We start from the raw sequence: 25,811 nt of genomic DNA, 5'->3' as shown, positions 1-25,811 counted from the left end.
AAAATGCTACATGTTCATTATTTCAGTGTTTCTTCTGATCTGACCCTAAAGTTACATCTTACTATAGCTTGTTTTGAGCATTAAAAGATTTTATTTACATTATTTATAGCCCACCTTTCTCACTGAAACTCAAAGTAGATTACACCAGGCATCCCCCGACATGGTGCCTGGTGAGTATGATGGTCCTACCAATACCTTTCCTGATGCTTACCAAGTGTTTTTAGAAAGCAGGAGGAGCCAAGTTGAACTTTTGCCCAGCATGGCTTCTGATTGGCTGCTGGAGATTTGATTGGCTGTGCAGATTTTTAAAACTGTTGCTTCAGCAGTCTCTGCCACCACAACATGATCTTTGGTGTGACGGAAGATAAGCTGTGGCATCCATCATATGGCAGGCTCAGCTTCCTGTGGCTGCCATTTTGTAGCAGTGCTAACCATGCTGTGTCACACTTACAAAGTTGCCCACAGACTCAAAAAGGTTGGGGGCCCCAGGATTACACAGCATAATTCAATACGACCAACAGCTAACACATTCAATAAACTATATAATAGGGTATAGCTTGCAAAAAAAAAAATCTGATACAGAGCTGAAATAATGTTAAAACAAGCAATTTAACATGACTTGAGAAACAACAATAACAGCCAGCACACAGTTGTATAATTTACAGTCCTTGTTCTCTTTGAACCATTTCCTTACAGCTCAGCCCTATTACCTGTGTATGAAAACCCTCCTGAACAATTTGCTTTTGCAGTTTGCAGAAAGCCAGGAGAGTGGGCGCTTTCCTGACCGCTTCAGGCCGGCTGTTCCATAAGATGGGGGCAACTACAGAGAATGCAGCTGTTGATTTTGTCCATTTGAGGGTGGCACCTCCAGCAACCCGTGTTCAGATGAGCGATGCTGCTGAGACAGAGCATAGGGAGAGAGGTGTTCCCATAGATATTCTTTATTTCCTACAGATTTCAAAAATGCCAAATATAACAAAAATAGTAGTTCTAATATAAAATATCAATTTCTGTACATATTTCTGCTAAGAAATGAAACAATATATATTTGAATTTCATATTTAAAAATACAGAATTTTTAATACTATGTAAACTCTGAAAAAACAAGTTTTGGGGACTTAATGGTTTTAGTCTTTTGTTCCTGAGATTACATGAGAGATCAGATTGGATTGGGTGTCACACTATTGCATAAAGGTGCATCTAATATTTATTCAAAACACAATCTCATCTGTGTAAAATGGTTAATACTAAAGTACTATATTAAAGATAATGTTACAAGTAGAGATGGGCACGATCAGAATCACGATGTGAAAACCCCCCTGATAATGGCGTTTGCGCCATTGGGACTCAGCTAATCGGTTCCGTCCACGGCAACCGATCCAGCGTTCGGGGGGGGGCTTGATCGGGGGGGGGGGCTATCGTGATCTAATCTGAGAGCCAGACACTTAGGCGCCAATAATCTATTCCCCTAGCAACGGATCCAGGGGAATGCCTGAGCTGTGTTTGCCCTCCTTCTGTCACTCTGGAAAACCGAATGGAAGCCCAGCTTTCCTTGATTAGCAGGCTTCCTTCCAACCACGGAGTAGCAACCCAGGGGAGGGAGGGGGAAGGGGGTGTTCTGAAGCCATGGGCACAAAGGTTTTTTGCTTTTTTAAAAAACGGGGCTTTGTAGGAGGAATGGGTGTTTTTGTGTCTGTCACTCTCTGCAAAAGGCAGCGCAGGTGGCTGGGAGGCCACCCATGCCGTTCGTCTTTCCCCAGGACAAGGGGTGCGCGGGCAAGCCAGCCACCCCTTGTCCTGGGGAAAGGCAAAAGGCAGCGCGGGAGGCTGGGAGGCCGCCTGCACTGTTTGCCTTTCCCCAGGACAAAGGGCGTGTGGGCAAGCCAGCCGCCCCTTGTCTTGCGGGGCAGGTGAACGGCATGGGCAGCCTCCAAGCTACTCATGCTGCTGCCAGCTCCACAGCGCATCGGCACAGCTGGCTTGCTGCATGGGTGGGGGGCGACCCATTAACGCGTGCACACAAGAGCCTGACTACGGTTGCCCTGGGCGCTGGCAACCATAGATCCGGGAGAACGAGGGGGGGGAGGGAGAACTTCCTCAAAATTAACCACTAGCCTTGCGTCCCCTGCTGTTCAAAATCGTTGGAATTATGATCGTGAGTAACTCTGCCAAAATTGCTGGTTCGGGTGTTTATTAGCTTGTTTATTACGTTATTTATTAGCAATATTGTATAATTGTAGAATTGGTGGCCTGATGAAGGAATCTTCTGCCACCCTGCCTATCCTTTGCTTCATGTCTATTTCAATATCAGCTTCGTCCTTCCTTCTTGGCATCATGATCACACGGCTTCGGGGTCAAGAAATGACAACTCCCTAGCTGACTTACCAGCAGCTTGGAATAATATACATAATATGGGACACTATATCTCTCCTTGTATATAGACCCTCGAATTGTTGTACTTCCATTGCTTTAAATATCGCGAATGGTTGTCCAAAGTTAAATGGTAAAAAACTGTAATTCATTGTTGCAAACGGTTTCCCTTGTATGTTCCGTATTATCATTGAATCTTCACAATACAATTGTATATTGTGGTCGGTCGTGGCACACTTCTTTTTTTCCCCTGGCTAGTAACCATAGATCCGGCCCTGGTGTGAATGTCCCCTCCCTGAGGGGAGGTGGCTCGTTGCTGGGTTAAAAACTCCCCCCCCTCTGCTCTAAGTGTGTGTGTGTGTGTGTGTGAACGTCCCCTCCCTCCCTGAGGGGAGGTGGCTCATTGCCGCCTCCCCGTGCCCGCCGGGCCTGGCGGCCGCTGCCACCAACCACCGCTCCTATATCGCTGGAAACAGCGGGGCGCCCTCCCACTTTGGCCTCCCTGATTCCCGATTCTGGATCAGAAATGGGACTTGATCAGTTAGAATCAGTGACCTGGGTTCGGCGGTGGCCTGGATCCACGAACGGCTTGATCGGTATTTTTTTTTTGGATCGTGCCCACCTCTAATTACGAGAGCTTGAAGAAGATACATTAACAGAAACCTGAACCTTAAACTCTGTAAATGCACAAAAATTAACAAAGAATACCCCTGCTATATGTTAAGAGGGGTTAGTAGAGTAGGTTTCTCTGTATAACATGCTGTTCTCATCATTCCTCCTGGTACTCAAGTAGTTTTTTGGAAGTCAATGTCCATTTTTCCTTTGTATTATAAAAATGTATGTGTGTATGCACATGCACACATGCGCGTATGCGTATAATCCTTCCTGATAGGGTTGCCAGCCTCCAGGTAAGGCCTGGAAATTTCCTGGAATTCTCTTCTGAAGAAAATGGCAGCTTGAGAGGGTAGAATCTATGGTATTATACCCTACTGAGGTCCCGCCCCCTTCCCATACCCTGCTCTCCCGGAGCTCCACCCCAAATGTCCATGAATCTCTGAATCTGGAGCTGGCAACCCTACTTCCTGAGTTCCTTGGATAGTGGTAGCTTAAAAATCTAAATATTAAATAACTCATTGTTTCAGCCCATTTATCTTGAATAATGCAGCTGAAAATTCTGAAGTCTTTACCAGCTTCAATAAATAGTTTTGTTAAATTCATCAGAGCTCTTGGCTGAATGAATTAGGACAGTGAAATGGCATCCGTCCACCCCTAAATTACTTTAATTAAGTTTGAGAAATATTATCAATAATTTTCTATGAGAGCCGTCTGTTATGAAACAAAGCAGCCTTCTGTTAAATCCTTGGAAGACATATTCAAAATATTGACACTTACATTGCCTGCCTATTTAGTAACCATGATAATAAAAATTTCCTTTGAATTTGGTGGTGGTGGGGTTCCTTACTAGCTCAAACTATGTAAAAATTAATTCAGATCAGAAATCTAGCTGTGTATGTTAAAGGATTACTAGAAGTGAGGGGGACGGGGACAGTGTGTAGTGGTGTAATTGCCAAGCTATTAGGAAAACAGTTTTCTATTTAAACCATTGAATCTGCAATATGATCTCCCAAGCTGTTGCTTAAGTAATTTTTTCCCTCCAGATTTCATCAATGGCATTTGCACCTTGACCTCATGAGCATACTTGGTTTCTGTTGCATGATTAGTTTACTTTCTTTAGAATGGTACTTTTGTACTTTTGGAGATCTAATGCACACAAACAAGCTACCTTGTGGTTGTCACTTGAAATTTTAACCATGTAAGGCATCCCTGTGCGGCAAGTTCTTGGCCAGCAGGTACTCTCCATTCATTTAGCAATTTCATCATGCCACTGCAAAGAGTAAAAGGAAATAGTTTGCAACGAGGCATGTGAAATTTTCACATCTTTATGGGAACTGCCTATAAGTAGATGGTTTGCCATGTGAAGAAGCAGCCATGTAGTTTGGATTTCAGTTATCCACAAGGTAACTACTTGTTTGTATGAACATACAGATTGTCTGAAAGTGTTGAGATTCAGAGCATGATATGGTGTTTTCCCAAGTGACTAAAGACTGCTTCATATTTTACTCTTTTCCTGCAGGGGTATCACTTCTGCTGAGAAAAAATAGATGTTTTGTTTGGGGTTATTATATAGGATGGTAGTGCACACATCCTTTTCTACATGTATACACACTGGAAAGTTGTGTTTGACTGCAATTTCATAGCATCTGTCTCTTACTACTTTACACAAAGGGTGCTACTACTTTACACAAAGGGTGATAAACACATGGAATTCGTTGCCACAGGAGGTGGTGGCAGCTACAAGCATTGCCAGCTTCAAGAGGGGACTGGACAAATATATGGAGCAGAGGTCCATCAGTGGCTATTAGCCACAGGAGATAGATGGTATTCTCTTTGTGGGGAGGTGGTGCTCTGTTGTCTTGGTGCTGGAAGGAAGGCAGTGGGAGGGCTTCTGGTGTCCTGGCCTCACTGACAGTCCTTTAGATGGCACTGGATTTCTAGCCACTGTGTGTGACAGAATGTTGGACTGGATGGGCCACTGGCCTGATCCAACATGGCTTTGCTTATGTTCTTATGTTCTTACAGCCGCAGTCCAGAACGGATCACATAAACCCATTAATTTATATGGATTTAAGTGTACTTAACTGTATGCTAGATTGTGGCCTGTGTAAATGAAATGATAAAAAAATACCGTAATCTCCACATTACTCTTGTGCTTTTTCCTACATAAATGTGCTGTTCCTTTTGGGAATAATTATGTCTGACGTAACCTTCAGCATGATCTGTTAATTACTTAAAACTACATACTTGCACTGGCTTAGATTCATTATAGTCAATAGAAGTGCACCAGTTCAAGAGCAACCAGGCTACTGCATAGTTTGCAGATTACAACCACTGTAATATTTGAAGAAATTCATTTCTCCAGATAACTGCTGTTCTCAGACTTTGCAATAAAAACGAGATCAGAGAATTGTAGACAAACTAATGTACTCTCAGTGCATGAATGACTAGGGTGTCTCCTGTAGAAAAATCTGGCTGCCAGCTAATAAAATGTATGTTGTATCTTAAAGTATCACTAAGTTTTAAACAATGCTAGCCCTTATAGATCCAGTTCTTTGAATATCTTCCAGTGAAATTGAGAAAGAGTGCACACGCACACAGGAGTAAAAAAGACCTGAACAGTGTCTCAAGCTGAAACTACATGTTATAAGGCAAAGATTGAGTTTTTAGTGCTAATGCAAGGAGGTTCTTCTATAGGAATGTTTGTAAGGGAGAATTACCGGATGGGACAGATGCTTAAGCTTTCTGCTAATTCTCCGCTGCAAATTCCCTCCCTTCCAAGTGTTTAGATTCAGTGGACATGGGAAGAGTTAAACACCCCCTCCTTCCCATGGATTCTGTCCTGTAAGTGTCTGACTCTGCATTTGTTTCCTTAGCAATTGTGGATTTGTGAATGTGTTTTTGCTTGAGGTAGCAGGGAGTGCCAGCCTTACTGAATACCTTTTAAATAAGGAGTTCACGCCATTATTCATATCCTTCTTTTAACATGAAAAATATTTTTCTTTATGGGAAGCTGCTTATCAATATAAGCCTTATCACTAACTCTGTGTTCTCCAGACTTTTGGTAGCGGAGACAACTTTATTTCTGAATTAGAATTGGAGGTATACTGTGCCCCAAAGATGTATGTTTACGGTATACAAGAATAAGGAGCCCATCCTGTGTTTTTGTATGAGTCACTGTCCGAGGATGCCACCTGATTTAGATGGAGGCAATCCCAGAGCAGTGATTCATGCAGAGATGCAACAGATTGCTGCTTGTCAGAGCAAGTTTCTACTGTGCTTCTGCTCTAAGTGACTGACACATTCAATCGCTTCCACTGCAAAGACCCAGCAGAATTACTCTCAGAGAAGGCAAACTGGAAATGACAGACCCAGAGATCAGATAGGAAGGAACTCTGCATCAGCCTTCTCTGTAAGTGGGTACTTTAGAGTTCACAGAAACCACCCATTATTTAATTATTTTATTTCGCACTAACAGTTCTCTCCAGGCCAGGTAAGCAAGTGTCTGCTTTAAAGCCAGTATTGACACTCAGACATTTAACTAACAGCCCCATGGTCTCTGAAATACTGCAGAATATAAGCAATGGTTTCATGTAATGGGCTGCTCAGCCAGAATTAGGTGAAGGAAAGCCTCAAGACTATTGAATTTTGTGGAAACCAAGGTAATGAACAGGGTAAACAGGATCAGAAGATTCCCTTCTTTTCCCACCCCAGAAAATGCTGGTCACATTCAAGGAAGGAAGAGATGAAAAAACATGAAGAATTGTTTGGAACAGACCTGGACAGTTTGATTCTCCCTTGAAAGTATCCAAAATTATGTTTTTGCATATTTTGAATTTTTCCCCACATCTGAGTTTTTTATTCAGAAAGAAGCACTGCAGCACACAAACACTAGTATAATAATAATTCAAAGGCTTGAATCTATAGTAAAAATAAAACAAAACCCAGGACAGACAAGTCTTTATTTGCTAATCATTAAAATCATCTAGTTCTAAATTGCACTAAGGTGTTCTTTTCATAGTCTGCAATGGAAGGGATTATTTTGTGGAAAGCTGTGATGCAGTCACAGTATCCAAAATGCTTTGTAGATGTGCATGAATGGGGGGTGGGTGTAGTTTGGCAGAACTGAAGAGCTTGGTTTACCAGAGGTCAAGGACAGAGTTAGCAATGAATGTGAATTCCTTCACAAGCTCCGTGAGAATATTTCCTCCAGGGCTTGACTGAAGGTATTGGTAAGCTACCGTGGGGAATGTCAAATTGCAGCTGTGCTCAGCAAGGTGTGTATAATTTTCAGGAATTCCAGTAGCCACTGAAGGAAAAAGAACAGAAATCCCCAACAATTTCTTTTATCAAAATAATACCAAGTCTTTAACCTGAAGAGTATTTTTTAAGCAGCCTTTCTGCTATCTCTATAAACACATACACAGAAATGGAAGGAAATGTGAGATGAAAATTGTGTTTCCTATGGGTTTAAAACTTGTCTGAATGAGAACTTTGAAAATAAAGAGAGCCGAAGTTTGACTTCAGCAATGAATTCCAGATTGAGCTTTATTGGCAGGGAGTCAGGGAGGGAGGCTCCCATTGTGTGTGTGTGTGTGTGTGTGTTATGTGTTGTCAAGTCCCTTCTGACCTATGGTGACCCTATGAAGGAAAGACCTCCAAAACATCCTATCATTAACAGACTTGCTTAGATCCTGCAAATTGGAGGCCATGGCTTCTTTTATTGAGCCAAGCCATCTTGTTTTAGGTCTTCCTTTTTTCCTACTGCCTTCCACTTTTCCTAGCATTATTGACTTTTTTGGAGAATCTGGAATCAGGGAGGCTTCCATTATTTTCATCATTACTTTTAGGAAGAAGTCCCCCCCCCCGCCTTCAACAGAACCCAAGAGCCATTGTTCTTTGGACCATTTGTGGTAGCAATTCTAGCACCAGTTATTTGAAAACAATGTGTTGTAACACATGGACGAGTAGTCAGCAGAGAGTTGTGGTTCTCCATAGAGCATTCGCTGAGGCAAACATTGGTCCTGTCAGGACTCTTTCCCCCAGTGCAAAATCCCCCCTCTCAATGCTTCTTCAAGTACTACAAAGGAAAACAGAAAAGCACAACATATCTTTTTCCTTCCTAGGGATTAATCCATTTGAGGGGAGGTTTCCAGTCGACCCATTGCATTTCTATCACATCCTTTCATAAAGGCACTTGGAGCATCATGCTTGGATTTTCCTTCCTTATTTTGTCCTTGCAACAACCCTGTGAGGTAGCTTAGATTGAAAGAGAGTAACTAGCTCAAGGTCCTCCAGTGGACTTTCATGGCTGAGTAAGGCTTTGAATTCAGGTGTCTCAGATCTTTGCCCAGAACTCTAACCATTACGCTATACTAACTTCCTCCTGTGCTTCAGCCCTGATTCATATCTCTGCTCCACCCCTCTCAGCTGGCTTTACAGCTAAAATATATCCGAGATCATCAGCAGTTTTGTCCTACAATAATAAACATATTAATCTAGTTTAATCAGGAATGCATTCTCCATATTAATAGTTCCATGTAAATGATATTATTTCCTATTAATTATTTACATGGAACTTTACAGATTCTTAGACCTTGACTCTTGGCATTCCTCCATGGAGAAATATCAAGTTAATTTGGTCCTGTTTTTCCTAAGTACGTCTGTGCCTTTAATGGGTATGGATTAACTGGCAGAAAGTCAACAGGTCAAAGGCAAAATTTCCTCATTTTTGCATTGTAATGCTGGGAAAAGCTGCAGTTGTTAGGTGCATTGTTTGTCATTATGACAATATGCCCTGGAAGTCCTCAGGCTTTTCCTGCTTTTTCCCCTGGCACATGGCTCGGGAATCAAAGATTCTTGAATTGCCATATATCAAAGACTCTTGGATCACTTGTTAAATCCAGTTCACAAATTATGGTTTATTTCTTGCCTTCAGACCAAGATTCTAAATCAGGTTTAAGTAACATGCACAGTCTAGAGAACTTTTTAGTTTCTTTCTCACAACATAACAATAAACCGTGGTTTATTGTTATGTCTGAATGCAGCCATTGAATTTCTGCTTATCATGCAACACAAGGGCCCTTGCCAGACTCAAAAACAGTTGAAATCCTATTTTTGTCCTTTCTCCCTTTACGAAAAGGAAAAGGAAAAGTTTTCATTGCCTTCACATATATTCCAAAGGAGTGACTTTATATAGAGGCACTATAATTATTGAACTAGTTTCAAATGTATATGAAATGTTCCTGAATTAGAATGTGTATGATGTTGTATATAGACCTTTATAGATGTGATTTTTGGAATGATTTCACTAGTTGTAGATCATATTATAGAATTCATTGCAATGTTTCAATAAAATTGCTATGTACACTGTTTAATGGTGGGTATAAATCCACCTACATAGTCTTATGATTTAGGAATATTCATGTGGAAAATTATATTTCGTTTCACCTTTGACTTCCTATTAATTGCTATATTTTTTCATCCACTTCTACAGGACTCGCTTTGTGCTGTGTTTCTAAAAAAAGAAATACTATGGTTCAGTCCTTCCCTGTGAGTCTTTACTTTTAACAATCCCTGGTGGCTGGAGACTTATTGTGATATGGTTCTATTATTCCATGACGTTTTTCAGGTCCAAGCAGCTTTGAAAAAGCAGACAGGATATGACTTCCTCACAAAACAGTGTGAAATTATCAAAAGATCTAGCAATATGCTGCCACAGCTGTGGATTAGATCTTTGTTACATTTAACACGTGCTAGTAAGCAATTGTTTCAAGGCTCCGCTATAGTATCTGGACATTTCTGCATGCATTTACGGAACAGAGCTCTTCAAGTTGACTGCTTTCCTGGTTTGTCAGTCTGGCACTTCATGCAAATAGGAACTGTAGAGGGAACATTTGGGATTATGCTTAATGAAAGGTGATTTAATCAACTGCTTGGTGGCATAACTGAGGGATAGGCAAATTGGGTCAGTGAGAAGGACATTTGGATCCAGGACATTGCTCTTTTCCTCTCTGACCTCTCATAGCCAGAGTCTGAGAAGATAAGAGTATGCACAGCATGCTGAAGGGAAAGGACACATAATTCCTTGTATTACCACTACTCCTCATAGCCTGTAAACTAAGATACAGCCATCCTACCTTTTACCAGTTAAAGCTGAAACATAAAGACCACAAGGGCCTGGATGTTATCTGGGGTTGCTTGCTAAGCAATGAAGTGTGTAAGAGCCAATATGGTAGTGTCAGACTAGGATCTAGGGGACCCAGGTTCAAATCCCCATGCTGCCCTGGATGCTTGCTAGGTGACTTTGAGCCAATCACATACTCTCAACCTAACCTACCTCAGGGTTGTTTTGAAAAGATGAGTGCAATGGAAGCTGTTTTCCTCTCTTTTTCAGAGCTCCTATGATCACATGATCTTGAACTATGACTAGTAGAATAATAAAAGAATTTCTAAAGGAAAATATACTAGACAGAAAATATACTAGACAGAAATTTAACAGCCAACAAAGTTATATTTGGATCACTATCTGTTATCTCCTGAAAATTATTAACCGGAGCACAAAGAGGTAAAATCCAGCAATTCCTAAATACAGTAAGAAGAGGACATTCCAATATTTAATGAGACAAAATATCAATTTTACCCTGACCACAAAAACAAATGCGATCTGAATATGGAATATGGTGAAATCTACCATTTATTGCTTCAGAGGGGTTAGCATTCAACTAAGCTAGGGCAAATGCCCGAACATAATGAAACACCATTAAATATCTCATGTAGGATGGTAAGGAACCGGGGAGAATGTAAGCTATTTTGGGTCCCCATTGGGGAGAAAAGTGATGTATGAAGTAAGAAAATAAATAAATACATTAAAATTTGCACCCACAATATTACTCTTTGGTGTCTTCTGTTACTTTATAGAGATTCAACTTGCAGAGTCTTATTATATACTTTATTATTTATAATCCACCTTTCTAACTGTGACTTAGTAGATTGTACAATGAAAATCAATGATGAGACATCTAATAAGCAATGTAATAGATCTGGGAATAATAGGAATTTCAAACAGGGCTGTCATCTGAACAAAGCATAAGAATTAAACATGACATGTTAAACAATTCAGAATATTGTGTTACATCAGTGTATTTTCCTGGACCAATCTGTTGCGATGTAGCCCTGTTTCCTTTATAGAAATGCCATCCTGAACCATTCTGTTTTACGTAGTTTGTGCAATGGTTGGAGTGGGGGGGGAGCCTTCTTGAACTTCTTAGGCAAGCCATTCCACAGGGTGGGAGCCAATACAGGGAATGTGTGTGTATGGATAGTTGTTGATTTTGCCTGTCTGCAGAGTGGCACTTGGAGAAGGCCTTGCACAGATAAACGAAGTTGTCACGGTGGGACATAGGCGGAGAGGCAGTCTTGCAGATATGAGGGTCCAAGGACATTAAGGACTTTATATGAAATAAACAATTCCTTGATTTGAGGTTGGTAACTGATGAGCAGCCAATGGAGTGACTGCAGAGTGGGTGTAATTCCCAGTAATATATGAGCCGCAGCATTCTGTACCAACTAAAGTTGCTGAGTTGATTTTAAGGGGAGACCTATGTAAAGTGCATTGCAGTAGTCTTATCAGAAGTTCTGGTTTCTTCTGGGGCAGTAACTGCTTATTAGGTACAAAGGCACTTCAGCTTTGTATAAACACCTGGTCATGAAATGGAAGAAGCATCTTTCCCCCCTAATGTAGCCATCTTGAATAATCAGGTCATGTTGCAGAATTTTTAACTTGCCCCCATTCCTGGAACTTACTTTTGTGTTAACATGCTTAGGAATGTGACATAAATCCCCAGATGAGGTAGGAGATTCATCACCTATGACTTTTCCTGCCCATTCTTCTCTAGTTGGTAGCGGAGGTAGTGTCAGCTAGCTGGAACAAGACGGTTTGACTCAATAAAAAAGCCATGTCCTCCAGTTTGCAGGATCTGAGTAAGTCTGTTAATGACAGGACATTTTGGAGGTCTTTAATTCATAGGATCACCATAGGTCGGAGGTGACTTGAAGGCACATAACACACACACATACAATCACTTCATTGCAACCTGGCAACCTTGTGCTCAATATTGAAGAAAAAGCAATTTTCACTATGTTTGGAGAGACTCATTTTTATTATCATTTCACTAATTCCAAAGCTGAGTTCTAGCACTGAAAACAAATTCTAATAGTGAGTCTTTGTTGTTTCTGTCTGACATTAAGTTCTAGTGGTTAAATCCATCCAGAAATTCAGATTAGTGTCCTCCTCTTTGGATGGATGATGTGAACTTTTTCTAGTTTAAAACTGGAAACCGAAAGCCAAATTTCCAGGGTAAATGCAAGATGGCACTAAATTGTTCATACAGAGGATTGTACACATATGTCTGTGTACTTGAGACTGGGAATAGCTGACACTTTGAATTTAATAATATAACTGATGATGGAATTGTGGACAGTGATTATTTGCACATCTGGCATAAATTTTAAATGTAGAAATACAATGATACCAGTGTTCAGTCTCATTTTTCGTTGTCTCCACCATGTATTTTAATATTTGAGAAAGCTCTTGGTGTTCTTTGTACATTTACATCTTTTCTGCAGCATTTTTTCTAGCTAACTTAATGTGAGAAATGAACGGGTTTGGAATAAATCAGTGTAAAAGAGGGAAAAGACTTGTTTAGTTCTGACTCCCCCTCCCCTCAACCATCCATCAGATCATGCATCTTAATTTGGGAGTACTTGTCTTGCATCTTTTTGTATCTTACATTTCTTCTTTAAAAAAATTGGTCTGGCCTGTGAGTTGTGCAGTTAATAAATAGCGTTATTTACATATGCAACCACAATCCTGTATTCATTTGGAAGAGACAAGGATAGGACAGCAGGATTCGATTCTGTTAACCCATTTTAAAATTCAGATGTGTTTTTGTTTCTGAATGTTTTTACTGCAAGCTTCACTATCACATTCCATAGCTGGAATTTATGGATGCTGTAGCAAAACCGTAGAGTTTCTTGAGAATCATGATTATTGCTTCTAGGAATGTAGGGCACATAGTCTGCTAATTCCTTTCTTAGTCCTCAATTGTTAATCAATTACAGAAGCTACATTTGGTAAAGAACTCACTAATTTAGTATTGTGTAAGTCTGCACTCACATTGATATAATGGAACAGCATTGTGAACTTGCATTGGAGTTATTCAAGAGGTTGTGCATTTCTTCTGTACTGTTCATTTTGAAATATACTAGATCAATATAGTTGTAAAAGGGGTTATACTTACTTCACAATTAAATACCATATTATTCTTTTTGGATCACAAATAAGAATCCTTTAGGGAGCACAAAGCTTACACATTACAAAACAGTTAAATAAACCTTGTGCCTTCCCTTTTTACTGATTGTGGGTGGCTGAGTAGAGTTTATACAAATTAAAGGGGAAGCCAGAGTATGGGTTTCAGACAGCCATAGGTTCTGAGGGGGATTACCTCAGAATTCTTCCTAATTTCTCTCTTCTCCTTCCTCATCCCATACGCATTACACCACAATACAAAAGTGGTGACAGTGCAGCTACCACAGGATGATTTATTAACTGCAATATAAGCTACGGCCACCAGACTCACCTGGGGATTGGGTTGCTGCTGCAGGCAAAGAGGAGGATGGGGCATGGCGGCTGTCATGTTGGCAGCTCGCCCAGCATCCTCTGGGCGAGCTTGGGGGCCAGTCAGTTTAAAGTTCCTGGCTTGAGGAGGACAATCAGTTTAAAATTCCCAGCCAGCCTATCAGGGGCGGCCGGGAGGGAGCAGGCAGGGGACGGGGCCTGGCCTTGGACCTCAGGGAGGCAGTTCTCCCTCTGGTCCGGCAGCTGGGTATTTATCAGCTGCCAGCCCCACTCCTCCGCACTTCGCTCTTGGCTGCGAAAACCCACCCACCTCTCCATGTGGTTCTGTTTGTTCTCTTTGTCACAACTTTGTCTGGTGGTTTGTCATTGGATCGGATCCCTTTTGGGGGAGGCAGGACCTGCGTTCCCAGCCTCCCCACGAAGAGGATTCCCATATGGAATCTTGGGAGTGAATTATGGAGGTGCATGCCCAGCTCGGGGGCTGCTGGGGCATATTCACTCCCAGGTGGCAGGGGAATCATACAGGGGTGTACACCAATATGATCTCCCCTTTAATGTCACTCCTGAGGCCCCCCCCCTCAGCGGTCGTCTGGGGGTGGTGAGGGACATCGGCTGGCACGCGGGTCAGCCGATGCTTTGGGATCTGATCTACATGCATCACCAATGCTTCTTCATGCTGTATTTCAATCAAGTTGTGGCCAATTGTCACTCCAGTTAATGTGTGGGTTTAAGATTGTCGCCGTGACTCCTCCTCCTCTTCGCCATTAGCCATAGGCTGCAACCTACACAACTGTTCATTCCTTCACTTCTACAAATGCCTATTTGAACAACCAACTCTACTTAGGAAGTTAAAAGCTTCCAACAAGTATGTGGGTGCCACTTCATCATAAGAATGCAGGCACTGTGTGTAAGCATAGAAGTGCTTAGTTATAGAGTAAATTAGTATGTATGTATGTGTTACTTGCAATGCTTACTGTGTCATTTCTTTCCTACAGTGAAACTTGCTATTTCAGAAAAAAATAAAAGTTTTGTGTATACATTTATAATAGTTTTCCATGTATGTGTGTATGTGTAAGTGAGAGTCAGATAACTTAAGCCCATCCACAGTGGCTGGGTGATTTCTGCATTCCTGGTCCACTCATCTGGGCATCCAATGAGAACAAAATTCTTTATATTGTCGAAGGCTTTCACAGCCAGAGAACGATGGTTGTTGTGGATTTTCCGGGCTGTATAGCCGTGGTCTTGGCATTGTAGTTCCTGGCGTTTCGCCAGCAGCTGTGGCTGGCATCTTCAGAGGTGTAGCACCAAAAGACAGAGACACTGAGAGATCTCTGTCTTTTGGTGCTACACCTCTGAAGATGCCAGTCACAGCTGCTGGCGAAACGTCAGGAACTACAATGCCAAGACCACGGCTATACAGCCCGGAAAATCCACAACAACCAACAAAATTCTTGTTGGTGAAGAGTGTCGTTTTTTTTCTCTCTCAAAATTTTTTGGCCACCTAGATTAATTGTGAAGTAGTGTTTGAGGATTTCATTAACTTTCTGCCCACAATGTGAGATCTGCTTTTAATTATAGCTGTGTCCTTATCCCCTACCTAGTTGAATTATTTAAGTGATATTGTGAAGAGGTTTCTTGGTTTTAGTCTTTGCAGTACAAGTAGCCAAACTCTGGTGGTGGCTACTAGCTGAGCAGTTTCGACTGTTTACAACTCAGAATGGCTACATATTTAGTGGCTCCCACGAAACGCTGTGTAATCCAAAACATATACCAGGATATGATGCTGAGAGACAACTCTGTGTAGTAGCAATGAGATAAAGCTGTTAACCTATAAATCTCAGGTTCAAATCTTGCTTTTGATATGTTATTAGATTTCGGTGGTAAAGGGCAGCATCATATCACTTGGTGTGTGGAAGGTATAGTTTTCCTGCATGCCTATTTATCACTGCAGCTCTTTCTGCCCCTGGAGAGATCAGCCACTCCATATCTAGCTGTGTGGAAAATATAAGCAAACATGTGCAAACTAGATGAGTGTATTGGGGTTTTGTAACTGAAAACAGCCAAACCCACATCTAAGCATTCTTGGTTTGTTGTGTTGATTTCACAAAAACTCAAAACTATAGCTGAGTGATGTACAGTGAAATGAGAGTCATATTTTAGTCATATAAAATCTGACATATAATGCTAATTAATTAAAGATGGGATGTATGTGTGTGTATCTGACTCACTATATAAAATACCAGTCATATCCACGGAAAGGGTTTCTGCACATCCAAGGCTTAATCAAGAGGAGACGTTGGTGATCCACGATTGGATTTCTGGCCTCTTTGAACTTTGTTAAATAGCAGCTGGGAGGAGAAGAATTTGGAACTATGGTGATGGGCGAGGGGAGGAAATCTTTTCCAGCTGCACCCTTTCCTCAATATAAATTGCCCTCCTGGCATCGGTGTATGCTATTGCAGGGAAAACGTACTGATCACAGCTCTTCATGTCCTGGTTTAGCTGTTACACTCAAACCACATGTGACAGATCTGTCCCAGTCATTCAGACTGCCAGGATGAGAGTCTGATCTGAAGAGAGAAAAATGACCTGTAGAGGGGAACTGCCCTTCTTCTTAGCCTTCCCAATGGCACTTCTTTTTCAGCTGAGCTCCAATGCTGGGCATGAAGAAAAGCTCTTGAGTCATAGTGAGAGGGATGTGAAATCTATACCCGTCTCCTCTCTGCTACTAGTTAAATCTGATCCCATCTTGTGCTTTATACACGATAGGGGCAGTTTTAGGTTTGAACGCATAGGTATGCTACAAGTCGTTTGAGCCTCAAAGTGAATCTTGCTGCATTTCACCTTTTGTCTGATAATTCTGCTTTGATTTCAGCAACAGCAGCATAATATTCCTTCTTGTACATGAGAAACTGAATGGATCCCTTTTTTGCAAGAGAAACAGCTCTGCTTTTGCTCTAAGGCTTTTAAGAAAAATCCACTTATATATGTGATTTATTCCAGGGTGCGGGAACTCAACAGCCTTCAAAAAAATTCAATGAAACTAAACAAGATTCACAAAATGGTGTGGCATTTGTGCATAAGTGTGGAAGGAAGGGATAGCCTTGCTGCTGCGGGCCAGTTAAAGATAGTTTTTGGCTTAATAAGCAGATCCATGTAATACTGTTCTTTTCTTTCCAGACATGCTATAAGTAAGTGGAACTTCCTGAACCATATATGTACTTCTAAACAGTTCTAGAGATTCCCCCCTCTCAGGGGTCACCTAGAGGTGTGGACAATGATGTTTGTAGCCAGAGGGCTTAATGACAGATGATTTTAAAGGATGGGACTAAGATACTGGCAAACCATCCCAGTTTCATAATGACCTTCCAAAAACTCTAGTTGCTCACCAGCATGTAGGGTTGCCAGCCTCCAGGTAGCAGCTGGAGATCCCCCGGAATTACAACTGGTCTCCAGGCCACAACAGAGATCAGTTCACCTGGAGAAAATGGCTACTTTGGGGGTGGGGGTGGACTCTATGGAATTATGCCATGCCAAGGCCCTTTCCCTCCCCAAACCCCACTTTCTCCAGGTTTCACCCCCCAGATCTCCAGGAATTTCCCAACTTGGAGCTGGCAACCCTACCAGCATGCTATAGCCCAAGAAAGATTGTGTAGCCCAAAGAATATCATGTCACAATACTTTTCTTAAAGATGTCACAGAACTAGAATGTAGGCTACGTTAGTTGCATAAAGATTCTATCATGTCTCTGAGATTAATCTAGTTATCTGAATCTCTCCTTACTTTTTTTTTAGGACTCAAGATCCTATATTCTAGAATATATCCACTTAATTGGTTATCCATTATTGTTTCTGCAAAGCATACGTTTCTATCTAAATCAGGATGATTTAGATCAATGTGAAGGCACCCAGATCACATACTGTTTTGAGAGCTGGACTTATTCCTACTCATATATAATAGTATTCTTGCCCATTAATGAGCTACTTTTGTTAATAGTATCTCTCTGTTGTAGTACTGCAATTGAAAACACCCTAAATCTTTGAGCTTGAAAGCCTGAAGTTACAACGGCTTTGTACATGAAGTAATTACCAATGTGCTTTCCTATCACATGTGGCAGGATTTCTCCTATAGACACGCAGGTAGAAAAAGGCATCTGGGGTCAGGAAAATGCTGTGATGGTAGGCAGTCTGCAGTCCACATAAGGAGAAACCTGCAGGAAAAATCATTAGCAAACTTCCTGCATGGCTATCTGCAAGGAATTAGTTTTCTGCTCTAAGCAGAAAAATATGTGGCACACCGGCAAATGTAGGGGGATAATGGCCTATTTAAAATTAGCAGAAATAACAGTACATTATCGGTTATAATAGGATGCACACAGTAGTTTTATTTTCCTTTTCAAATCTGTTCTTGTTTCATATCATATGGAGTTTATGGCAGTGTCTAACTAAAACGCCATTCTAAGTATTTTACCATCATCATATATTTTAATAGCCGAGTGAGGCCCCAGCCTGTGGATCAGGGTCTTACTGACAGAAAGGAGAAAGTTCTGCAAACTTGAGGGACCCCCCTCCAGGTTTGCAGAAAAATCTGCAAACTTTAAACAACGGGAAGGGGTTTATTTATTTATATTTATTTATTTATTTATATTTCAATTTATATACCGCCCATCCCCAGGGGCTCTGGGTGGTGAACAGTTTAAAATCAATAAAAACAAGAAAACAACAATACTAAAATCAAAACAATAATGAAATAAATTAACCAAGTGCAATAGTGGGGAGAACCCACCCACCCCCCAACCCTGAAGGTGGGAGGCTGACATGGCACCGCCCCCTTCAACCTAAATCTAAATAGCATTGTCTGTGCAAGCATGCGGGGCAAGAGTTACCACCATCCTTCAGGTGAAATGGCAGGCAGGCAGGCAGGAGAGCTTCTGTGGTGGTGAAGCTATATGGCAACTGAGAGAGTCACAGCTGCTGCACCAATGAAATTGGGAGGCTGGGGATGTTGCTGCTGGCAAAATTGCAGGCCGATAGGCTGGTGGGTAGGAAGAAGGGTGAATGAGCAGGTGAGGGAGTCATCACCACCATTGTGTCGGTGAAGCTGCAGGGATGCTGGGAAAGTTGCTGCCACTGTGGGGTAGCCAGGCAGCTGGGAGAGTCACTGCTGCTGCAACAGCAAAGATAGAGGTCAGTTGGGCTGGTGGGAGGATTTAGTCCCCCTGTGATTCTCATGGGTCCCCCAAATTGTATATTCTAATTGTCAAGTTTGGTTCCATCTGTGGTTACATAAATCTGCAGATTGGGGCCACACTGAAACAAAACAGATAGATCTGCAAACCTGTGGAACCCTCCCCCACAGGTTTGCAGAAAAATCTGAAAACAAAGAAAAAGGGGGGGATTAGAAATACCCCCCTCCTCGCAAACAGAGAACAGTTCAGTGTGCAAGTGCAGAGAACTGTGATTGGCAGGTGCAGGAGGAGGAGGGTGGGGGAGGAAAACAGATTGGATTGGGGGGAGACTTAAAAATCTTATGCAGAGGTGTGTGCCTCCCAGAGGCCCTGCCAGCACCACTGCAGTGACTAAGAGTCCTGCTACCTTGGCAGGCTGGGGGGGAGATGCCACTGCAGCAAAGCCGGGGGGTGCTGGCAGGCTGGGGAGAAAGCACTGCCATGATGAAGCTGAGGGTGTGCAGGCAGGCTTCAGTGATGCTGGGGAGTGGAATGGAATCCCCCCCCCAACTCTTACAAGTCCCCCCTTTTCTGTTCAATAAGACATTTGATAGAGGAGTGGTATGATTAATGGCAATAAAAATATAAGCCACTTAAATGACTTCATGGTCAAAAAGCAGAATAAAAGGCTAAAAAATAAATACCCCCTAGGGTATTTGGTGTCATTGTGCCACCAAACTAAGGACCCCAATTAAGGAGGACAGAAAAGGAGAGAACACTGAGCCCTCAGCCAAGGTGCCCACAGAGCTTGGCCCCAGGGCCTGGCAGCAGCCCTGGAACCAAAGGCTGGGGCTAGAGCCCTAGCCCAGCAGACCCACAAGCCTGACCACCAAATCAGGCACTGATAATAAAGTAAGCCCTCAGCCAAGGTGCCCACTGAGTTTGGCCCCAGGGCCTGGCAGCAGCCCTGGAACTGGAGGCTGAGGCTAGAGCCCTAGCCCAGCACACCCAGAAGCCTGACCACAAGATCAGGCACTGATCATCATCATCATCATGATTCATCATCAATGTGAGCCCACAGCCGAGGTGCCCACTGAGCTTGGCACCAGGGCCTGGCAGCAGCCCTGGAACCAGAGGGGATAGCTCCCTATCCCACCCACCACACACAGAAAAAAGCCCCACTCCAATGCACTCTCTCCTCCCAAACGCTATTAAGAGCTCTGTCCCACTCCACTGCTTGCTGAAAGTGAAAGCCAGAACTGGGAGCGCAGTGCCCTTTTATAAGCAGAGGTGGGATTGAGAAATGCAGGAGGTTTGTGGTTGGCAGTCAGAACTGCCTAACAGGATTTGCAGGGATGAGATTGGAGTTCCCATGGCCACAGAACACCCCCTCCTTCCTTCCTCCCCCCCTGGTGTCTGCTCCCACGATACCAATTGTAACCAATTTTGCAGCTCCATGCTTGGAAGGAAGACGTGCCCATCAAGCTAAGTTGGGCTTTGATTGGGGTGTCCAGGGGAGACAGAGGGAGTGTAGACAGAGTTCAGGCACTCCCCCCCCCCTCTGTTGCCGAGGCAATTGATTGAAGGCGCCTGAGTGTCCAGCTTCCTGAATGGCGGCCAAGCACAATGAACAAGGCTTGTGAAGACCACCTGTTCAGCTGGTGTGGCGCATCACGAACAGCCCGCTCGCGAGCAGCCGAGTGACCTGTCTGTTGGTTTTTTCCATTTGTAATGCTGTTCATGCCCAGGTCTAGTCACGAACTCAGCATTAAAATTTCAGCTGAAAGGTTTAAACAAGTTTCCCAACTGAAACCAATGGGACTTGGTTTCTTTGGCCACTGCAAAAGTCAGTCATACACAGGCCTTTTAGCACAGGAGAGAAGAAAATGAGGTGATCCCATTGGCATATAAAGGATGTACCTGGACCTGTCTTCCATGTAGCAGGAGCAGAAGGTTTACCTCTGCTTTCATCTTCTCTCCTGCAGACCAATTGAAAGATGGATAGAAGTTCTTTTCAGCAGTTTTCTTGCACAGGGAAGTAACATTATTTTTCTATACCAGTACCACATCACTACCAAACTCAAGCCTCCTTACAATGTTTTATCATTCATATAAGATCTAAATTTATCTGAATTCAGCCAATTATTTCTTATAGATCTCTGTCAATACTGTCAATTTCATTAATTGTATATTGCACAAAATATGATTAAGCCAATTGTTACTAGCTAGGGAGTCCTTCCTCCTCCTCCTCTTACAATTTTTGCTGCTATAAGCAAGCTGAGGACCAGCCATCTGCATAAAATTAAAAAAAATGATTTTATTAGGCTAAGGAAATATTACCTCCCCACATCTGATTAATAAATTGAATAACATTCTGCCAAAAATATTGAATTTTGGATATTTTTATTTGTTCATTTCATTTATACCCTGCCTTTCTCCCCAGTGGGGGCCCAAATCAGCCTACATTGTTCTCCTCTCTTCCATTTATCCTCACATCAACCCTGAGAAATAGGTTAGGCTGAGAGCAAAGGACTGGACTAAGATCACTTAGCAAACTTCCGTAGCAGAGTGGGGATTCAAACGAGGGTCTTCTACATGATCATCCAGCACTCTAACCAAAACACTCTGCTGGGTGTCCAGAAGATGTGCATCAGATCTCCATTAATTGTACCATAGCTGTGTGGGGCTGCCCTGTAAGACTGTCTGGAAACTACAGTTGGTACAGAATGCTGCAGCCAGAGTGTTGACTGGAGTGAGTTGTAGGAACCATATCACTCACGTCTTGTTCCTATCTATACTGGCTCCCAATTTGCTTCCAGGCTTAATTAAAGGTGCTGGTATTGACCCTTAAAGCTATATATTGATTGGGGCCAGCATACCTTAAGGACCACCTTCACCTATATGAACTTGCCTGTCCACTCCAGTCATCTTCAGATGCCCTGCTTCAGATGCCCTTGCCACCTGAGGCTGGTTGGGCAGCAACCTGAGAAAAGGCTTTCTCTGTCATGTAGCCAAAACTTTGGGACTCCTTCCCAGGGAAGTTTGTCTGTCTCCCTCTATAGCTGTCTTCTGCAAATGGGTGAAGACTATTTTGTTTCATTTGGCGTACATCCAATAACTATTATTAGTCCCTAATTTTGGTGTTGTGTGGCTGTTTACAAACGTCTTACCTTTTGCCGTCACATCGCGGAAGACAGCGTCTTCGTGCGCGAAATCGCGCCAGGAAGATGCTGTTATTGTGCGAAATCGCGCGAGAAGACGCTGTCTTCCATGATAACAGTGTCTTCCTGGCGCGATTTCACACACGAAGACGCTGTCTTCCGTGATGTGCCGGCAAAAGGTAAGACATGTAGAAACAGCCAGTGTTTGTGTTTATATGTTTTTATTGAATTATTTTATATATTAGTTTGTCCTGTTTTAATATTAAAATGTATTAATGATTTTATGTTTGCCACCAATTTGCATGGAAAGGTAGTATAAAAACGTTTTAAATAAATATCTCCAATAATCCTGAGCTTTTCTATGTATTGCTGCCAATTTGTGAGAGGTTAAATACCATTGAATGACATTTATTTGTTTCTACATAAACATATTTCCTGTTGTAGCATTCTTGTTTTCCTTTGTTTTAGGACCTGATTTATGCTGTTTGGCATCAGAGCTCAGGGAGAGCTTTAGCCTCTGTTATTGCAATATGTCATTCAAACTATTTTATGTTAGCATTATTTATTCTTATGTTTTAACAGGGAGAACTGTATACTTGTTTTTTCCAGCCGGATGTATTGCCTTCTGTCTCAAAAGAGCAGCTTGATGCCCTTCTGGAAGAATATATGCCATCTCAAAGAACAGTAAATAGACTTGCTCTGCCAACATCTGAGGAATCATATTTGGATGGAATGAGCGCTGGTTTTGACCAATCTGAAAACTCCACTCAAGACCCTAGGAATTACCTATTAGATGACCCTAATGGTGTGGGAATATTGAGAAGGCAAGAAATGTTTGAATTTAAGGATAAGGATGTAAGTTCAAAGGAAATGATGGAAACTTCTGACTGCAATGACAGGAAGGCATTGGTTGAATCTCACTTGTCTCAAGAATCTGTGGCTGAGAAAAAAGACAATCACCAAGAAGTCCAACAGGAGATGCTGTGTCCTAGTAATTCTGCAGGGTACTTCATGTCAATAGCACTCAGCACAGACAAACTGGAAAAACCATCTTTTCTTGATGAACCTTTTTATTGTATCAGCATGAACAATGGGTTATCCTCAGATGTTGACATTCCTAACATACCGTTGAAAACCAGAGGAGGTGAGGTTCTTAATAAACTCGTGGAATAAGCTTTTGATTGTGATTTTAAAAACCAAATCAGGTTCCCGTCAAAGGTATGCACTAAAGTATTACGATTACACTAGCAGGGCAAAAAGCCCTTTCATAAAGCATGAAACTATGCCAGAAATAACACAAAATTTCAAAATGTTTCTGACATTCTTGAACTGACATAAATAGCTGAGAGTTTACTTCTCTTAGGAAAAGCACTAAAATAAAGATTTATTATGTCCACCAACACTACAGTTGGATATCCACATAAATTATCTCTTTAATAATAGGCAAACATATTTCTTTTCTTATTTCTGTTGATAAAGAGCACAAAAGGTCAACTGACTGTATTTCTTTAACAGAATAATCTCAAAGCTAGAAAAGAAATGGGCAACATAACTCTGTGATAAGAAACCAAATCTATCAATGTACTCTGACCATACAAATATAATGTGCAGGTGTCCTGTGAAATCAGTTAAATACATATGTTGACTGTGACCCTCTCTGGGCACGTTAATGCCTACATCACACTTTAAAACTCTTACGTGATTCCAAAGTGGGTTGACAAGGGCTACCTGGAGCTAGATCAGTGACAAAAAATCAAGCATTTCACTACTTAATATTTTTGTACTTCTAATAAGCATTTCTATTGTAGTAGTAGTTCTTGTTATTGTTTAGTTGCCGCCAGTGCACATGGCACCATACAGACGTAAAAATAAACAGGTCCCAACCCAGAGGGTGCATCTTATATACTAATAGCCAAATGGCCCTGATCTGAAGATACTTAAATCCAGACATTGGAGCCATGAACAGACAAGAAAGATCTTTCTATATACCTGAAAAATGCCCCAAGTTTGCAAATCTGAAATAAAAAAAAATTGCATTGAAGGTTTTTTTTTTAAAAAAAAAGATAAAAGGAGCACCTGTAGCTTTAACCAGATGCCCTCAGTGGTTGTTGCTAGGCAACCATAACAGGCTTGGTTTCTGTCAGTAAAAGGCAGGGTTGGCAGGGGTCTTTCCAGGGTTCTTTGGGCCTTTGAGGGAGGACTCATTGGAGCCAGGCCCCAAATCAACCACAAGACAACTTGATACTGCACAGCTTTCATGACTCACTCAAGCCTAGCTGCTTGCTAGTTGTTCAACAGTAGCCCCGCCCCCAAGCTAATGTAATGTAGTGCTTAGACTTTCAGAGTAGGATCTGAGAGACTCAGGTTCAAATCACCACTTTGATGTGGAAGCAGCTCCCTAAGAGAATTTGATCCAGTCACATTTTCTCAGCGTAACCTACCTCTCAGGGTTGTTGTGAGGATAATATGGAGGCAAGGGGGCTCATATAAGGTACTTTGGGTCCCCAATGTGGGCAAACCAGAAGGAGGTTGCCCACCACTGATAGGCACCTGGGATCCCTAAACTGTGCCCAGTTCAGCTGGCATTATGCAACTGGGCCATAGGGTAGAATCTGCAGGGGGGTGTAATGGGGAAAGGTGAAGACAAGAGGGCAGACAAAGGTGGATGAGAAGGAGAGAAGGAAGCAGGAGGAGAGAGGCTATGAGGGGCAGGGAAGGGAAGAGAAGGGGACATGATTGGTGAGGGGAAAATGAGATGCCCCCTCTTAAGTCCTTGTGTGTCCCATCTTGTCAATATATTTAATTCTCAAATCTGTGGATACTTAAGTTCAGATATTGGAGCCATGGACAGAAAAGTCAGATCCTTCTACAACCTGAGAAAAGCCCCAAGTTTACAGAAAAACCTGAAATCTTAAAAAAAATACACTGGAGGTTAAATCTCCCTCTCAAAAGAAGGAACACCTGTTGCTTAATGGAAGCTCTCTGTGGCTGTTGCTCGGCAACCACAACAGTGTTGCCAGCCTTCACATCTGTTCTGGATGACTCTGGTCAGGCCTGATTCAGATATAGGTGTGCTCTTAAGAAGCTCTGAGCATCCAGTTAGCTTTCTTATATCAGATCATTTAACTCCTGGCAAGAGGTACACCACAGATAACATCTTAGGTTCATTACCAGCTATTGTGCACAAGTAATACAATTATGGAGTCTCTGCTTCCATTTTAAGTTTTTATTATTACAAAATTAATCAATATTCTTATTATCAACTCAGTCAACAAAAAATTATACCATCTGTTATAACTACATAGATCATTAAAGAAGAGCAATTACATGAGTCCAAAAAAGTACCTTACTCAAAGATAAGAAAGTCACAGGCAAACAGCCTCTTCTAAAAAGGAGCTCTCAATCAATTGAGCCTATCATATTTATAGAGTTTCAGAATCTTCTCTTAGCAATAATTGTCTATCCTGCTTCAAAGATGCAAATTCTTCGCTAACTTGTTATTTTGTGACCTCGTACAAAAAACAAGGTTGTCCATGTTTGAAACATCTTATTTAAACATATAACAATAACTAGTTCATGCTTGCTACTTTTTGTATTAACAAAGTCTATGTAGAATTATTGATTGCAAGTTTCTCATACATCTGAATATCTTTTGGCCCCCTACCAGTATGCATATAATATTGCCAGCTTCTATGAAGTTTGACATTCTGGTCATTCTCCGATACTGTTCTTGGGACTGGTTACATTGTATATATTGATACAGCTCACTGGGTGATTTTGACCCAGTCACTCACTCTCAGCATGACCTGTCTGACAGGGTTGTGGTAAGGATAAAGTGGAGGAGAGGAGAATGGCGTAA

General features: G+C 42.0%; 1 protein-coding gene across 4 annotated transcripts in view; it reads left to right on the top strand.

Annotated features, from left to right (window-relative positions):
• FSIP1 (fibrous sheath interacting protein 1) overlaps positions 1-23,280 on the top strand; it is a 123,179-nt gene extending 99,899 nt beyond the window's left edge. Inside the window, exon 12 of one of the 4 annotated variants that reach the window (XM_054971869.1) lies at positions 22,562-23,280. In XM_054971869.1, the coding sequence (XP_054827844.1) occupies positions 22,562-23,125 (564 nt within the window). In that variant the 3' untranslated portion in view covers positions 23,126-23,280. Of the gene's footprint in view, positions 1-22,534 lie in introns of all 4 variants that reach the window. The other 3 variants (XM_054971868.1, XM_054971867.1, XM_054971865.1) reach the window with 3 other exon arrangements.
• Positions 23,281-25,811: the final 2,531 nt, after the last annotated feature.

This window comes from Eublepharis macularius, chromosome 2 (genome assembly GCF_028583425.1).
Source record: "Eublepharis macularius isolate TG4126 chromosome 2, MPM_Emac_v1.0, whole genome shotgun sequence".
Lineage (NCBI taxonomy): Eukaryota > Metazoa > Chordata > Lepidosauria > Squamata > Eublepharidae > Eublepharis > Eublepharis macularius.
This window is presented reverse-complemented; position numbering and strand designations above follow the sequence as displayed.